General features: G+C 41.3%; 3 protein-coding genes across 4 annotated transcripts; all 3 read right to left on the bottom strand.

The window, feature by feature from the left end:
• Nucleotides 1–692: 692 nt before the first annotated feature.
• Nucleotides 693–6,956, bottom strand: rskrb (ribosomal protein S6 kinase related b). The gene is made up of 13 exons (XM_028421666.1): nucleotides 6,720–6,956; nucleotides 5,544–5,834; nucleotides 5,371–5,454; nucleotides 5,125–5,193; nucleotides 4,781–4,850; nucleotides 3,358–3,465; nucleotides 3,137–3,177; nucleotides 2,977–3,004; nucleotides 2,636–2,725; nucleotides 2,402–2,490; nucleotides 2,185–2,295; nucleotides 1,979–2,092; nucleotides 693–1,910 (listed from the first exon to the last, which is right to left on the bottom strand). The coding sequence occupies exons 1-13, from the start codon at nucleotides 6,747–6,749 to the stop codon at nucleotides 1,674–1,676; spliced, it is 1,362 nt and encodes a 453-aa protein (XP_028277467.1). The 5' UTR covers nucleotides 6,750–6,956; the 3' UTR covers nucleotides 693–1,673.
• Nucleotides 6,957–7,412: 456 nt separating this feature from the next.
• Nucleotides 7,413–12,275, bottom strand: cct8 (chaperonin containing TCP1, subunit 8 (theta)). Of its 2 annotated transcripts, XM_028422355.1 has the most exons (16): nucleotides 12,216–12,275; nucleotides 11,579–11,669; nucleotides 11,407–11,486; nucleotides 11,169–11,318; nucleotides 10,799–10,979; nucleotides 10,653–10,714; nucleotides 10,423–10,560; nucleotides 10,133–10,311; nucleotides 9,972–10,038; nucleotides 9,798–9,885; nucleotides 9,585–9,700; nucleotides 9,353–9,424; nucleotides 9,064–9,228; nucleotides 8,799–8,918; nucleotides 8,313–8,452; nucleotides 7,413–7,722 (listed from the first exon to the last, which is right to left on the bottom strand). In XM_028422355.1, the coding sequence occupies exons 1-15, from the start codon at nucleotides 12,273–12,275 to the stop codon at nucleotides 8,345–8,347; spliced, it is 1,677 nt and encodes a 558-aa protein (XP_028278156.1). In that variant the 3' UTR covers nucleotides 7,413–7,722; nucleotides 8,313–8,344. The 2 variants fall into 2 exon arrangements, with proteins under 2 accessions (XP_028278156.1, XP_028278157.1); XM_028422356.1 differs by lacking the exon at nucleotides 8,313–8,452.
• Nucleotides 12,276–12,903: 628 nt separating this feature from the next.
• Nucleotides 12,904–16,549, bottom strand: pimreg (PICALM interacting mitotic regulator). Its single transcript, XM_028421757.1, has 5 exons — nucleotides 16,456–16,549; nucleotides 15,397–15,714; nucleotides 14,983–15,278; nucleotides 14,808–14,903; nucleotides 12,904–13,817 (listed from the first exon to the last, which is right to left on the bottom strand). Exons 2-5 carry the CDS (start codon nucleotides 15,706–15,708, stop codon nucleotides 13,655–13,657), a joined length of 867 nt encoding a protein of 288 aa, XP_028277558.1. The 5' UTR covers nucleotides 15,709–15,714; nucleotides 16,456–16,549; the 3' UTR covers nucleotides 12,904–13,654.
• Between the last annotated feature and the right edge of the window lie 927 nt (nucleotides 16,550–17,476).

Raw genomic sequence — 17,476 nt, 5'->3', positions numbered from 1 at the left:
GCGAGGCAGCATCCTGCTCCGAGCACGAACCCCTCGAACGCAGCATGATTGTGCATCTTTTCCTACAGCAGCAGACAGGACGTGTTTTTCCAGTTACTCTTTAAATAACAACAGATCTAAAGAGTTATTTTTGTAGAATTTGTGTTTGCATTTTTATAATATTTTAAAGGAATGGGCTGTCAAATAATACACACAAGTGTGTGTGGGTCTGTGTGATTAATCTTATTATTACCTATAGCCTATTATTATTATTATTATGTGTAAATATGATGATAATATTGAATTTTACACAATTGTTATTACAACTTGTGGTAAAATATATGACTTTATTTGGTAAATGAATCCAGAGAATTGAAATAATATTTTCCTGTACTGTGTACAGGTATTAGCAAATGTCCACCACTGAATATGTTACATAATGTGATTTCTCAATAGCACAGCAAATAGCACTGAAGTAATAACCATTCTCTGAATGATAAAGTGAAAACTGTTTTCATGCTCTATCTCTTTCTTTAAGCCACTCTGCACAGACAAAACAAACAGCACAGATCTGTACAGTAAGATAGTTTAATATTCCACCTGTGCTATATGATAATTACAAAAATACATTGTAACATAACACATAACATCAAATAGCATCCAAAATATTCATATAAACTTTATAAAGAGGAATATATACATACTGTGACCAAAAAAATAAATAAAAGCAAGCTCAGGATCATATTCGTGAGGCATTCGGGGTACACATCAGGGCATACTTTACAAAATCATAATATAATCCGATGATCAGGTAAGTGCATGAAGGTGAGATTACTGGCTAGGGTTACGGCAGCCTTGGACAATAGAAAAAAAGCCCTGTATCTATCAAAATGTTCATTCAACTCTCAGTCCCCAGCTGGGATCAGTACAACTGGGCAGACGCCATCTTGGAGTCAAAATCAAGGCTGAATACGAAAGCCAGGTGCTCCCCTGAGTCACAGGTTATACATGGATCAGTGAAGGCATACACATCTGATGTTGTGATGCTCGCTTGGGTAGTATACAGGAAGAAAGATGTTTCTGCTCCAACACTGTTCAGGCAGCCGAGGTCAGGTTTAGGACAGGTTCAAAGTGTGAATAAAGGTAAAGAAGACATTTTGAAGTAAATCTAACACTAGGAAAAAGAGGCAAGGAGCATCTTTTTGTCTGCTTCTGCTAAAATGGAAGTTCAGAAGCCCACTCACTTTGCTGAAGGATTCTACTTGGATACAAATAACTTTATGTAAGAGAACAGATAAAGAAATATGGTGTATAGTGGTCAAACATTGTGACTTTTCCTTGTGGGGTGAAGTTGATAGCATTCGTATGGTAACAGTCATGACCAATCACTAAAGGAGTGAAAACAGAAGAAACATAGTGCAATCTTTCTTGCACAACTGTTGAGCAAATACTTTTGAAAAAGGTGCTCAGTGGAGGAAAGGCAAACAAAAAACAGTGTTCAGTACATCACAAGTACAAAACATGGACAAATGCTCCTCTAAACTGAATATCCAATTAGATCCAATTATTATTGATATTGGCTATTACTAAACAATACATTTTACAAGGCGCACAGCATTTGTGTGTGTTGAAGGTGAATAATTGTGCATAGATTTAGGCTTACACCTTCAGTGTGTTTGTAAACTCAAAGATTGTCACACAAACACTTCCCTGCGTGGGCCTCTTTCCTGAGCAGGCTGCAGTGGGAACGCCGGACCGGGCAGTGGTGCAGCTGTGTAATTTTGAGGGGCGGCACCCAGCTGTGTGTCCGGTGTGGCAGGAGGGCTGAGAAGCAAGTCGTAGTCAAAGCCTTTAAGAGGCTGCAGGGACAGAGTGAGGCCCCGTCGAGCTTTGGCGGCCCGGTCTGGTCTTTCTCTTAGCTCCAAAATCACCTGCACAGTGACAAAGGTGGAAAGTCACATCAATCTGTTTGCCTTTGAACATGTCATCCATCAGTTACCTCAACAGGCTGACGCTGCAGTAGGGTGAGGTCAAAAGATGTTCCATGGAAGAAGGTTTGGCGCTTGAAACGGTCCAGGGTCCTCAGGCGGCGGGTAGGGTTTTTGCACAAAAGCTTTAAAAAGAAACATGTATGGGCTGTACTATCACATTGACATAGTACATGTAGTTAAAAAAAGTCAGTATGATTACAACTTGTGGAATTACCTCAGTTATTAGCAAGGCCAATGGAGGGCTGAAGCTGAGGGGCATTTCATAGGGGAAACCCCTCACTCTCCTCAGCATGCTGCAATGGTCTGGTTCTGGAGGCACCGGGAACTGAGGACGGATGGAGATTATTTGGGAATTTGGACACTTACAAGAACTTATTTTCTTTAACTGTTAGACTGAAGAAGACACACTGTGCTCTCGGACAAGAGCTCACCTTCCCAGTAATCAATGAGAATAGCAGAATTCCCAGTGACCACCAATCAGCAGCATGGTTGTACGGACCACCACTCAGCACCTCTGGTGCTGCAAAGCAGACAAACCACACTCAAAACACTGGGTATACCACTTCACACTCATAAAAAATAGAAATACAATTGTTGATGCATTGATATATCTCAGCTTCTGCAGCGTTGACAGTATTAGCTACACAGGAGGATGGTTTTCTCACCCATATATTGGATGGTTCCACAAATGGTAAAGGCTCTTCCCCCTCTCTCAAGGCGACGGGACAAACCAAAGTCAGCTAAGCGGAGGTGTCCTGGAATAAACCATTTTCTTTAAATCATTCTGAATATATGACAACAAATCTTGAATTCTGATTAATTGTACTGATATCGGTTTAAAATATTGAGTTATGGCCCGTATAATGTTCCCTCTGAGTGTTAACTGATCGTATTAGTGTGCTTTGACTGACAGCTGTACATAGACAGGATGTTCTCTGGAAGCTTCTGTGCTTTTCCTGCACATCAGAGCTATGCTGCACCCTGCTGGGCGCTATCTTTCACTCACCATTGTCTGTCAGCAGGATATTTTCCATCTACAAAAAAAAGGATAAAAAAAGTTAATAATGTACCAATACCTGAAGATTTAAAAAAATAGTCCTTACAGGTCACAAATTTATCAATTACTCCAAAAAAACAAATAAACTTTAAAATGTCTTCTCTCTTACCTTTACATCTCTGTGGATGACACCAAAGTCATGCAGAAATCCTGTAAAAAAAACACAGGACACCAACATTTTTTAGTTTCTATCAGTGACCTCCTGATGCTGCCGAGGGACGTCCTTTGAGAGCTCATCACATTTTAATTAGAACTCATTTTACAATTAAATAATTTTGCTACCGACACTGTGATTTAATTAAGATTCCTAATGAGAAAGCATTGACTCACCCAGCGCAGAGCCTAGCTCTGCTGCAAATACTCGCACTGTGTCCTCTGTGAACTGACCGATCATCTGCCAGTAGGTGTACAGGTCTCCTGTGCTGCAGTAGTCACACACTGTGGGAACAGAAACCCCATTAAAACATGCCTTTGTAGTGTGATGAGAGAGGTGAGGGGACGTGAAAGTCAGCAGGAGGAAAGGACACACAGGAGAGAGAAGTGTGGCTAAAACTTCAAAACAATGTGTGGCTGCCTTCCACACGGTGTAAAGTGGGCTGAGTATAGTCCTAAATTGTGAATCGCCCACTCTGTAATAGGGCATAGTCATATTATTTGAACACCTTTATGAAAGAACATTTTTTCCTAATATTTCCCAACTGCTGTTTAATAAAGCAAATCAATTCTAACACATGTTACCACAGCATTTACATACTTTAATTTGAGAGCAACAGATTTTTTCAAACCACCACATTAAACCAAGTTTATAAGCCGTCTTCTTTGTTTTGCCATGGTACAGGTCAGTGTTATTCAATTATACTATAATCTATGCTTTCACTCAGTGACCCTGTAAGGATATGAATTGCAATTAAAGTGAGGATTAGCAGTACACACACAGCATAACAAGTAACCTTTTGCCTTACACTTGGAAAAGCATCAAGGCAAAAGTGAAAGAAATCATTTTAGACTTGAGAAGGATTGTTAAAGCCTTCAAATCAGGAGAGGGATGCAATGTATCAAAGTGCTTTAAAAAAACTGGCGTGAGAGGTATTATCAAGAAGTTCAAAGAGACATCCAAAGGCTCTGAAGAGAAAATGAGTGAGAAATGTCTCTAAAGAGCCTAGAACAGCTGCAAAGACACTAGTGAATGATTTGGCTAAGCCTGGCTTTATTAAACAGCACTGAGGAAATATTGGGTAAAAATGAAATTTTCATGAGGGGGCAATTATTTTCCAAGTCTCCAACTGTATATGGATTAAAATAAATGATTTAGTGATGAGTCACGTTTTAAGCAGCAGCAGCATCGTCCTCCTTTCTGAGTGTGACATGTATTGTTGCTGAGCTGCAGCAGCATTCAACATCTGGTCTCCAGGCTAACACGTTCTCATCTCATAGGGGGTGGGGAAGCAAACAATGTGGGTCACACTTTCTGAGTCAGCGACTAATTTGGAAAAAAGGGTAGTGCTCTGGAGGAGAGGGAAAGAGGGCAGTGGAAGTGGAAGGGTGGCAGGGGTGTATGGGTCTGTGTTTCTAGGTGGTGTACACAAACCCACAATAAGAAGAAGCTTGCTTGCAGGTTGTTTAGTGGGTTTTAGGACTGTGGGTAGGTCCTGGACAAAGCTACCAGTGCAGAGGTGAGAGGTGAGAGGTTTTAGGGGTTTTGGAGAGCGGATTTGGGTTGGACTGGGTTACTGGTAGCTGGTAGCAGACTCACTAATGTAGAGATGGCGCTGTGTCTGCCAGCAGTCCTGGAGGTCATGGACAAATGGGTGGTGAACCTGACGCTGTAGGGCAAATATCAAAGGTCAACCTGAAAACGCTCAATTCTGACTAAACAGACCAAAGAGAGAGACATACTGTGCTCTCATCCCTCCATTAGTACAGCACAGTTTGTAAGGAGATCATTGAATTTTCAACAAATGCACCAAAATATTTGATATCGTATTCACCAGTGTTTACTTGAGTGACATTAACTTAGTTATATCTGGTGAGTTCGTTTCTGATTTTTCTGTTATATTCATTTCAAAAATAACAAAGTTTTTTTAAGGTAGTACTCACCTGCACTATGACTTCTTCTTTAGACTGCTCCAAGACCCCAAGTCTTAAGATCTCAGTTTTAGGTATAACCTGTTGGATTAGAAATAATGAGGCCAACCAGTCCACACAAAAATATCTGTTACATAGAGTACAGGGGCAGTTTTGTCCGAAAGCAAGGAAACATTGTTTACTTTGTATGACGAGGTAAATTTCTGCATTTTCATTCATTTTAATAATCAAACAAAGCCATTTAAAATGTAAGCTCACTTTGACAGCATAGGTTTTCTGTTTGGTTTTGTCCTTCACTTTCAGAATGGGTCCGAATGAACCTTTGGCGATGTAACCCAGCACCTGTGTGATACAGACACAAAGACAGAGAGAGGAAACATCAGCCCGCTGGTACAATCTGTGGATTATCCATTCCCATTCAAGCATTCTACCTGAAAATGTTCATGCCCAGGCACAGCTCTGTGGGGGAATTCAGGCAGGAACATGCTAATGAACCCTGGAAGGCTCCACTCCGCTCGCAGCTTGTCCGGGCCCACTCCAGCCAACCTTAGGACATGCTCTGGGATCTCGGGGGGCTTGCCTTGGAGCATCCGACGGTGGCCCAGACGTAGGGCAGGTGGGGCCAGGCGACAGAGGCCTGCTGGGATGGACAGCCCCACGCTTGAGAGGAAGCCACGCCATCCAGATGAGAAGTGCTCATCCTGCTGCCCTTCAGAGGGCTTCTGCAGGGCAACAGATATGTTATTACCCTGAATGATTATGGATGATGTTAGATAGTCAGTTGCTTAATGCCTTAGCATGACTTCATACAAACCCAGCTCTGCTATCAGATTTTAGAATATTTCCCATTCTGCAAACTGTGGTGGAAAGTACATTTGTTGTCATCAAAGCCGCCAATCGAACCCTTTAATTTAAGCAGAATTCAAGACTGCTGTAGGTACAGAAATCATACTTGGATTATCATGCCCGTCTTGACTTTGTGTGACTCTCTAAGATGCATCATTTGCTGTGAGATCAATTAACCTTAGCCCCCTCTTCTTAGTTTTGATTTAACAGGAAGAAAAGAAACAGTCACTCGGTCACACAACCCTTCTCCCTCCCCTCCAGGCCCTGTGCTGCATAGCAGATCTGATGCTCTGTGGTGCAAGATGTGTGTAATCAACCATGCAGGATATTATTATCATCTGAGCCAAATTAGGGGACACATTCACAGCCACTCAGCTGAAATGACCGCCATCAAGGAGGCATTTGCCTGACTGACAAATAATCAGAAATTGAGGCATTTAATTCTTGATATTCATTTGCAAATTGATTGTAAAATGTAGATACCGGAAGCGAGACAAGTTGCCTTCAAAGTAAAAGCACAAATATTACCTGTAGTTTAGGAAATCATTTTCTTTTAGAGATATCAAAGTGCAATATTAAGCAGTGATGTTTTTATATTTGTCACTACCAATGCATTAATCGATGTGCTATTCAAACCACATTTAATAAGTGTCGTCAGGGTTCAGCACTGTTACTACCTGGACACCAAAATCATCGCCATGGAAACAGGGAACTCCACACGTGCGTCACACCTTAGCAACCAGGAATTTCATTCAACTCACCTTCCTGTTTTTACTGCCGTCGGCCCCCATTAGTGGGACACGACATCAGCACCGTAACCTCAGTGCGACGCCTGCTCCTCATCCAGGCGCTCACATCGTACTGCGCGCCATCACCGCAGCCTATCCTCAGTCTTCATGCACGACACGCGGTCAAGTTAAATGCTTTTAAGCAGCTAAACGACGCTTTTTCTACTCACAATCTGCAGCTGATCAGGCTACCCCGCTGCAAAATAGTGACAGATATGGCGACATAAAAACAAGTTAATCCCGAGTATGGGCAACGTCAGCGTAAATCCGCCCACATCTTTGGCGTCCAATCAGACGCCAACTTGATGGAGTAGAGCTCCCCCTGCTGCTCATGTGTACTCGGAGTTGATGCCGGTATTACCTACAAATAAGTAACTGCTTCCATCTATGCTTGCATCCTTTCTATTAATTCATTTTTCGTTTGCAACAGAGCAACAAATTCAGTTATTATCAAGCTTAAATGTCATCCTGTGGCAGCAGTCTTACATATCCTATACATTCACTTGTTCTAAAAATAGACCAGAGCATGAATAATTCCTGCTGTACCTGCATGAGCAAACATAGGAGGCAACATTAGGTAAAGGCATACACATATGTAGCATGAACACAGTACTGGTTATGTGACACAGTAAGTAAATAAAATCAGTAAATAAATCAGCTTCACTCTGACGGTGTAAATGTCTTTTATTTGGGACTAAAGAACATAAAAAGCAAACAGACCCATCCATATTTTTTTACTGTCACATATCACTTTTGTTAACCAACGTGTGGCCAGTGCTACAAAATAAACCAAACAGTTGAGCTTTAAATAAACAAGTAGAAAATGTTTGTGAATTTATGTGGGAGCATTCAGGGTTGAAGGAGCATCCAGGGTTGAAGGAGCATCAGCTGGATAGCATCACGTTCAGTCATCCTCATCAAAGTCCTTCTTTCCCTGGGGAGGTTTGGGTCCCCCTGCCATTTTGGCCATGATGATCTGGGGAAAAAAAAGCACTTAAGTTAGTACAGCTGGCTGATGGATGGTGGTCATCAACTGACACCAAAACTTGTTTTTATACAAAAACATGGAGGAAAAACTTTAAATATACATGAATTGACTAAAGTAATAAATACAATTAAGACCACAGAGGCCATTTAATCCATGAGCACACATGGTAATATGCATGCCAACAAATCTTAAATCCCCTTCAGTGCTGATATTAACCTCAAAACATCTTCACACATTAATCCTGTGTATGCGTTTCCTTCATGTAAAATTATGCTACATGCACCATTAACCATTTGTCTCTGGGAGTTCCACTGCAAAGTCAAGCATTTATAAGTGCATGCAGCATGCAACAACAACAAACGGTAACCATTTTGTGCAAGTTGAGACAATGGCACACCTAGGTATTGTAAAAAAAATGAAGTGGCTGAATCCACCCAGCACACAACATGTCTCTGAGTTCTGTATGGCACCCAGTGTTAGTAGTGACAAACCACACGTTTAAAAACACCAGTGTCCAAGTGTGAGCAAGTGAGTACATCTGTGCAAAGTTTTAAGCCCACACACATTCGGAGACCTACTGATGGAGGGCGTCTCTGTGTGTAAGCACCCTCTAATGGTGAGTATCAAAATGATCGGGCTCCTCATCCCAACCGTCCTTGTCCCAATGCCCTCTCTGCTTGGGAACCTTTGGTCCCCCTGCAGCCTTTGCCATGATGATCTGGATCATACATATATACACACCAACATCAACTATCTGGGTACTATCAATGAAGGTGGTCCTCTACTCACTGCTGAAAGAATATCAGTTCTATAAACAACATTAACAACTTGTATCTCCAGTCCCTAACTTAAAATACTCATTTACCTGACGGGAAAGGGAAATGTTTGTCAAGAAAATCAAGTGCACAGATAGGATAAGATCTGAATAAGAAACATGACTAAACAATTGGTTTATTTCATCTGTGTAAGAGCTGCATGACAAATAGGTGCTGCATGTTTCTAAGATTTCATCTAAAATATTCCACTTTAGTCCTGCCATGTGTCACAGGTGTTTTTGTACATACCTGATCTACCCTCAGGACTGTGATAGCAGCATTGGTGGCCAGTTTGATGCCCCAGTATTTGACCAGGTAAGGCTCTAGAATGCCAGCTTCAAGCATGTCCTTCAGAGCAGGGCCATCTCCCTAAAAACAGCATTGCATCAAAACAAAAGAAAAACATCTGGATTGTTCAGTCAAGAAAACCAGGAACAAATATTCTATACAACACATATCATTGACATTGAATGGCACACCAGTCATACAAAAATTCTCATGTACACAGACACACCTCAATGTCGAAGCCTATGTTCTTGTTTCCCTCGTGATGCGCAGAATAGAGTTTTGAAATGAGCTCCCTCGCCTTCACGCCAGAGTTCTCGGCCAGGGCGCATGGCAATGCCTCGAATGCTTCAGCAAACTTTTTAATGGAATACTGTTCCAGACCGGGGCAGGACTACAGAGGAAGGGAAACAGGGTTACTGCTGTTTACAAACCTAACAATGCATTAAAAACAAAATGACAGTAAGACAGAATTCTTTGAAGTGCACACATCAAATAATGTAGTAAAATGTGCATACCTCTCCATATGAGGTGATCTGTTTGGCCAGTTCAATCTCAGTGGCTCCTGCTCCAGGTATCAGTCGCTTGTCCTACAGATATATGACAGAAACTGTAGCTGTTGTACATGCCAAGTAAAACATTACATACACTGCACATAAATGTATTAATAACCTTTTTTTTACAGTTTCACAACTTCAAATAATTATTCCTGAAGCAACATATGAGAAATACAAAAGATATATTTCATACCCTGGCCAAAACCTTGAAGGTGTTGACTCCATCATCCACAGCCCTCTCAATGTCATCCATCAGGTTGTCAGTGGAGCCTCTGATCACCACAGTTGAGATGGCGCCATCCTCTTTCTCTGTTTGAAACAATCCAAAAATGTTATACCTCAGTCTCATATGAGAGCACACAAGGTAAGTTTAAAATGCAAAAGACTGGGGAAAACGATGATTTACCATGTTTGAAGACCACCACCTGAGTGTCTCCCACTTCAGTCAGGTACACACTGTCACAGTGACCCATCTCATCTGGAGTTGGGGCCGTCTAAGAATGCAGAAAAACATCATTATACATCATACGATGCCTGCTTTATTATGACTTGCCTGTGTAGAAAATAATACAACACTCACCATCTTGGGGAGTGCGATAGCTCCCACGGTCTTACATAACCTCCTGAGGTCCCACTTGCTGTTAACTCTAAAAGAAGGGTTTAGGAGTAAACATTACTACAGATGACAGCTGAAAGGCCTTTTACAGTGTATGGGTTGTATACTGTCCAATCAGGTCTTACCTGACCACCATGAGCTGGTACTTGTTGGCGTAGTGCAGCGCCATGTCCGCTACTTTCCCCCCAGTTACCACCACATTGGCACCAGTCTCCTTGATAGCCTTCACCTGCGCCTCCATCATATCCTCCTCTCCTTTACTGAAGTCCATGAGTTCCTTAGCACTATTTATTAACACTGTGCCCTGTGAAAGACAGAAATGTCAGCACCTACATCAGCACCTTCAGTAGACTGACTGTTCTGACACTATGACAACAGACCACGTCGGGACTACAGAGGATGAAGAATTTCTTACTTTGGTCTCTGTCAACATGGAGTCAAAGGGGCAGGAGAAGACAGCGATCTTGGCATCTTTAACAGATGTAATATCTCCTTCTGCTTCCTTCTTAAAAACCATGCCATGCAGCATGGAAGATGCAGTCACTCCACAACCCTGAAAACACCAGAAACACAGAGAGATTAGTTTAGAGGCAATTTAAAACACACAGACTAACCTATATATAAACAGTGGATAATGCTGCTTACCAAAATCTTGCATACTCTGACGTTATCCACGTTGAAATTGCCAGACTCTGGGAAGATGGACACTACAAACACAAGAAAAACACAATGAATACCACTAAGATGATTTTTTTTTTAGCAGCTGTAGCTGGTCTAGACTGCTGACTCACCGCAGGCCTGTGCAATGAGGTTAGCGAGGAAGTCTTCATTGCCATACTGTTTGCTCATGACTGCTGTACGGATAAGGGATGCAGCCTCATTGACATCACTGAGGTTCTTGGCTGAGGAACAAACACAGTCTGGCAGGATCTCTAGAGCCTTCCTACAGGCCTTCTCATAGCCTTCAATAACCTGTAACAGGTAGAAAAGGAAACGCTGTGAAAATGCAGCAAATCATTTCAGGAAGATGTAAACATTTGACATTCTGGGTGACTGCTTGAATAAATACAATCCCATTGAAGAACTGCTGAATCTAATATTTGGACTAGTATTGTGTGTTGTGTCACATAATCTATACAATACAAATGTGACTGTGTTTACCTCTGACACAGACAAGCCCATCCTGAGTAGCTCTTCAGCGACCTCAAGCAGAGCACCAGCAAACACCAGGACAAAGTTGGTGCCATCACCGACCTCCTGTTCCTGCATGTGGGACGCCATCACAATCATCTTGGCTGCAGGGTGCTGTACCTGTGAGAACAAACCACATTCAATGGGACCTTTAAATCCACACATTATGTATTTAATATCCAGCTGTCACAACAATTTTTCTACTCACCTCCAGCTCTCTAAGAATTGTGGCAGCATCATTGGTAACAAACAACTTCTCCAAGTGGTTGATAACCATTTTGTTCATTCCTGAAACAATGCAAACATTTTATTATCTTTACAGTTTCCATTTCCTCTGAAAAGGAAAAGACAGGAAAGAAAAGACAGCTTAATATGCTTACCATTGGGCCCATAGGCAGTGCGTGTGGTCTGAGAAAGCTCCTTACATGCTCTGATGTTACGGAAGACTGCCTCTTCAAGCCCTGAATAGTGCTGTGGCAAAAAATTATACGTCAACTGCTGTTACTTCTAATTAGGATCTATGACAAAAAAATGCTATGGCCTCATTGCAACTCTTACAAAAATAAAAACTAGCTTATAAAATTTGTAGCCATGTGCTGAGAATAGAAAGAAAGACAACGTTAACAATCCATATATAGTGTGAGAGTATGTAAGCTAACCCAAAACAGGAAGCATAAACCAGGCACATCTACAGTGACAATACCCAACACTGACAGTTAGCCCAAAGCTAACTGAGCGTTACTGCAAGCTCGCCGCTAGATATCGCTGGCAGCAGAAAACTAGCAAACATGTACTGCATGTTAAACTGTTAAAGTGAAAAAATATCGAAAAAACAGTACTCATGATGACAGCCCCGGCCGGGTCCGGCGCATCCCTGCGGCCTCGCAGCCTTCTAGAACTCTCCCACATGACAGTGAACGAACATGCTAACTCAGAGGCTAACGCTAGCTAGCACGCTAGTTTAAACCACTCAATAAAAGTTAAACCTCGACAGACAAAACGCAGGATTAAACTCACCTTGGCGCCATCCTTTAACATTTGGGCAAAGCCTGGAGCTTTGGGGACGTGAAGTGCCATTTTCAGATGTTTAGCTGACCCGCTATCCTGGAGAAGGTAGCCGCGGCGTGGGTTCGGCTCTGGGTACAAAGCCGGAGAGACGGAGGGGGGGGGGCAACTTCAACAAGGCGTGCTTAGGGGGGACGGATAGTAACAAAGGACAAACAGAGCGATTCTCAATTCACATGCAACAAGACACGCCACATGGGGACGCTACATAAACGGTCCATACAATATTTTGTTAAAAAAAAATACGGACGTGGTTAGACCTTCATGGATTTATATATTATTTACCTATAATAGTTATATTAGTATAACTCTCATGTAAATTTTAAAAATTACAATTTTTTTGAAATGTATGTTGAATCTTTACTACTTTTATTAATAAAAGGCTAGTACGTTTTTTTCTTTATTTGTTCCTTGAGTATCAAATTCTAACAGTCAAATTAAAACAAAACAGACACTACATCTAACAATTGTAACAATGCAATGCCTGTATTGCCATTTTACTTGGCGACAATGACCTAGAACATATTTTCATGTAGGGAATATATACACATAAAAAAACAACACAAACTTTTTTTAATGTGTTGAAATGTACAGGTTTTATTGTGTAGTTTGTTTTTTCACATTTAAGCATAATCCCTTCTCCCTTTCCCCCCCATCAGGAAGTACCAATATACGTAAAAAACACAAGTTAGTTAGTGGCTAGTTTCACTGCACTAATAACTTGCTGTATAGTCCTTTATAACATCATCCGGTAATGAGCCAAATCTTCTCCCATCACATTATCAGATGATTTATGCGTGTACAGTATTGGTGCATGAATCATTCGCAGACCATTAATGTTAATAGTGCCGACCACTGCCTCAATGAAAATTTTGAATACTGCTAACGCTATAAAAAAGTCCCCTTTCATAGAAAATGCACATAACAATTTGGTATACTTAAAAGTCATTTAAAGGCATAACAAATATTAGTAACATTATTGCATACATACAGAATAAAGTATAGGGAAATGTTTCTCACCTCTGTCAGTGAATTTAGTGTTAGTTCTGCAGAGATTTAGTCATTGTGCAGATTTCTACAGTGAGTGAGAACACAAACTAAAATGTTAGTATTACAAAAGTGTAACTAAAACATTTGGTTGTAGCAGCTATGACAGATAAATACACCATAATATAGAAATCCCTTTGGTAGCTACAATAAGGATATTTCCCCCATAGCTAACCTGAGATGCGTAAACACTTAGGATTCACATAGACAGGAAATGAACAAAAGTCGTCAGTTTCCCAGAATAACAACACTACACGTATATGTAACAGTGACACAACAGTAAAGATAAATGTAAAACATGGCTACAAAAGGTCCTGTATAATACATACATATAAGCATGTAGTTCAGTTGGGTTTGCTAATCGTGTTCACAGCTGTGTGAGCCCAACCTCCCAGCATGTTTGAGAGGTTCGTGGCTCGACGTGTGAGATTTGAGCAACTTAGTTTACCACTGGGGTCTAACTTCCTCATCACTGACCCACCACGATGCTCTCTTGAAGTACTGGGTCTGTAGGGAGAGAACAACAATTACTTCAAGTGAATGGTGTCAGTTGGAACCAATAAAGGGCAATATGTAAAGCAAAAGTTAGAAAGAAGTGTGAGTATGACAAAGAAGAGGATTATATACTTGAAAAAAGAGTTATTCAAAACCTGTTGAAAAGGTTCACATGTGGATTTATACACACACAGCAGTCCATGCATTGCCACCAGACAAGTTCCACCATGCAATTTCAAGTTGCAAAATTAGTTTCAGTTGGAAGACATTGTTTCATAATTTATTTAAGTGGGATTTATTCAAAATGTTAAGTTACCTTCTGTCCTACTCCACAATTAAAGAATAGCGGAACTGCCTGGAGGTTTTAGGTGGGGAAAAAACATGTATAAATTTTCAACAGATAACTGAGGAAAGCACCTGGCTGCTGTTATGTGCACGGACATGGTCGCAGTACATGTGTGCTTCCACAGCGCATACAGTTTATTAAGGGACAGACGACAAACATTTTAAATATCAACACAGGATGTAAAAACATTCACAACTCTCTCAAGTGCATGTTTTCAGTTCCATCTGGTTTCAGTTCCCACACCCATATGTCACCCCCCCCCCCTGCCTCTTATCCGAATTCCTGAAACACAGACCCAGTTTTAAACTGAGGCGGGAAGAATGTCTAAGGGGAGGGGGGAAGGAAGTGTGGGGACCCATGAGCAGATTCACTGAGTGGGAGGGTGGGGTGGGCAGTCACGCGCCTCTGTGGTGTCCTTCATGCAGAATACAGTATGTATGATTAAAAAGGAAATAGACAGATGGCCTCATCAAGTAGACACAGCAGTCTTATTCACTGACAGCAAACAACAATCCCTTCTTCACACATATATAAAGGTTAACAGTATTTCTTTCCATTACTTACAGAACTTCTGTTGGTTTTAAGTAAAAGTAATTTCAGCCAAGACAACACACACATATATATATATATATATAAATGACCTTCAAATATGTTACCTGTCATCTCTGTTGATTATGTCATCAAAAGCCCTGGAGAGACGTTTGAGCCTCCGGAGTCCACTGGACACAGACTCCAAATCTTGATCAAACTTTCTGTTAAAAGGACAAAAAACAGTCAGTAGGGGAAATCACAATAGCTGGTTATGGACCTCAGAATAATTAAAAGACTCACAGCCTTTGGTTTTGTGTATTAGGAGAGGCAAAGGGGCTTCGTAAGGCAGCCATACGGACCAAGTGCCTCCTGCCTCCTCCCGTCCTCACCCCCCGAACAGACGCCTCAGGTGTCCTTCGTCCTCTGGAGCCAGGAGTGCGCCCAGGTGTGGCTGTTGCTCTTGGTGTGCGTCTAGGTGTTGCAGCTCGGCCAGGTGTGCGTTGCGGAGTGCAAGAAATACCAGCAATTTCACCATCACGACCTGGGGTCGTTACCAAACACTCCTCACGTGAGAACTCTCTGGTCCTCTGCAACCTCTGGGTGAATGAGAAAAGGGGACAACAAATAACTGACTGATGGGTGTTGATGCTGATCCATGCAACATCAAAAAAGCTACTTTGTTTCCTCCAGATCCAACAATACACAATTATCTACCTGATACACTCCACTGATTGAGTTGCGAGCATTGCGAGTAAGTTTCCGGACTGCACTTGTCTTTGGCTGCTCCTCCTTTGTGGATTCCCAAGTTGGATTCTCTGGGAGGGAGTTAGCCTGGACAGAGCGTAGTGGGAGGCGTTTGCGCAAAGACATCCGCAGGGAGTTAAGAGAAGACGAGGATCGAAGCTTGCGGAAACGGTCAGGGGCTACTGGTGAGCTCTCTGCCTCGTCAGACTCATCAAGGACTGTGTGGGCTCGCCATACTCCAACCACAGCTCTACCAACCCCATCCATCACTGAAGACGTCATAATGAGCTGAGGATAGACAATACATCAACATTAACAACTGATTATTGATTGGGTTTGACTAAACTATAATTATTACCATCTACCTGTACAATATGGTTGCTACAATGCAGTGTGATGGAAATGGACAGATGGACTAGTGGAAGTTGTTAGAAGCCATACCAAAGACAATGGATCCCACGTCCAGTCAAAGACATTACAAGCTTATTTGGGTGTAAATATTGGTTTTAATTATTACTTCACATTAAACTGTTACTCAGAAATATGTGAAAAATGTGAACGAACAAAATACTTCAAATTAAGGTGAAAATGACCCGTAACAACCCGCACAGTCAAGCAGCAGTAATCGTGTTAGGAGTAGCTCCATGGCTATTGTTTGATATGAACAATGTAGCTTTGCAGGCTGCCCTGCCCTGTTCAGCTCCAACGAGGATCGCTCCATCCAAAACACACACCCCCAGAGGAGGAAATACAGTCATTATTTTATATATTATAACAGTATCATGTATTCTACAAATAAATACTACTTTACGTTTTAACGCCCGCAACAATTAAACGTCGTCATGTAGCATAATTATCGAGAACAACTCTGTGATTATCATACACAAAACGGGGCTGCATTTGCGGCGACACAGTTACGTTAGAAAACGTAAATAACGTCGTCTACTTTAACATACGTTCGTATTTAAATTGCATAGAAATGATAATCGAGGACAGACTATCCAAACACCTGCTGTAGCGAAAACCTACCTGAAAAATAAGGTAAAAAGTCGTCTGTCTTCTCCGCTTTAGCTGCCTGTTGCTCGTCTTTCTTTCACTGTTTGAATTTGGCGGTGGACCACAGACAGACCCGGACACGCATCCCCACGCCCTTACGCACGTTAATGACGTAACGCCGTTACGTTCTGGCGTAAAGATTTAAGCTGGAGAGATACTTTGATGATTAAAAACAGGCAGTTTGACGATAAAACATGTAAATACATTAAGAAGTGTTCCTAATATTTTTCTTACCGAATTTAAACGCATGAAGAAGATGAAAAATAGAAACAGATCTTACAATTTTCAGTTTCTGATGACAACTTCTCTGACATAGTGTTAATATTTTTTTAATGATATATTGTAGTACAGTCCTATCTATTTTTGTCACTATTGTTGGTCACACATGGGAAGGTTTGTCTTTTTTAACGCCAACATTTAATTCTTGGTATTTATTTAATAAACAAAAATGTAAATAAAGAGTTTAAGAAGAAAGTGGCCAGCAGAGGTCACTGAAGTCCAGCATGTAAAATGCATTCAGATCCTTGATGCGTCCCTCTGTGTTATTAAAACCGCATTAAAATATTTTTTTCAGGCTTATGAAAGAATTTGTGTGAAGTTTTCAAAAAAATAGCTGTTGGTTATACAAAGCATGCTGCCAGTGACAGCGTTATTTATTGAATAAATCATCATAAATCACTAAGGAAGACACACCGTCTACAGAAAAAGAGTAGACATTTCTATTTAATGTAACTACTGATTAAAGATTCCAAAGCTGCAGGCATAACAAAAGCCTCACCTTGGACAATGAGTTGTCTTGAACCTGATATCATGTCTGTGCAGACTTGTGATCCCTGTTCAGTATTGCACTATTTTATGTGAACCTGTTAAGTGTTTCTTTATTGGCATGGACACGAAGATCTAGACCTTGACCCTGACATCCTCATAACCCTGTCCTTTTGTCTCATTAAGAGTAAATGTATAACACAAATTTAACAAGCATGAATTGTTATGT

This window comes from Parambassis ranga, chromosome 14 (genome assembly GCF_900634625.1).
Source record: "Parambassis ranga chromosome 14, fParRan2.1, whole genome shotgun sequence".
NCBI classification, from domain to species: Eukaryota; Metazoa; Chordata; class Actinopteri; family Ambassidae; genus Parambassis; species Parambassis ranga.
The sequence above is the reverse complement of the archived record's forward strand: the minus strand, read 5'-3'. Positions and strand labels throughout refer to the sequence as shown.

Coding starts and splice junctions, on each gene's coding strand:
- rskrb (XM_028421666.1), bottom strand. CDS start 6,749: ATGGGGGCCGACGGCAGTAAAAACAGGAAG. Junction 3,178..3,357: donor AGAGCTAGGCTCTGCGCTGG/GTGAGTCAATGC, acceptor TTTTTTTTACAG/GATTTCTGCATGACTTTGGT. Junction 2,093..2,184: donor TGGCCTTGCTAATAACTGAG/GTAATTCCACAA, acceptor TTCTTTTTAAAG/CTTTTGTGCAAAAACCCTAC.
- cct8 (XM_028422355.1), bottom strand. CDS start 12,275: ATGGCACTTCACGTCCCCAAAGCTCCAGGCTTTGCCCAAATGTTAAAG. Junction 11,487..11,578: donor CACTGCCTATGGGCCCAATG/GTAAGCATATTA, acceptor GCATTGTTTCAG/GAATGAACAAAATGGTTATC. Junction 10,715..10,798: donor CCTCATTGCACAGGCCTGCG/GTGAGTCAGCAG, acceptor TTGTGTTTGTAG/TGTCCATCTTCCCAGAGTCT.
- pimreg (XM_028421757.1), bottom strand. CDS start 15,708: ATGACGTCTTCAGTGATGGATGGGGTTGGTAGAGCTGTGGTTGGAGTA. Junction 14,904..14,982: donor AATACACAAAACCAAAGGCT/GTGAGTCTTTTA, acceptor TCCTTTTAACAG/AAAGTTTGATCAAGATTTGG. Junction 13,818..14,807: donor ATAATCAACAGAGATGACAG/GTAACATATTTG, acceptor CTCTCCCTACAG/ACCCAGTACTTCAAGAGAGC.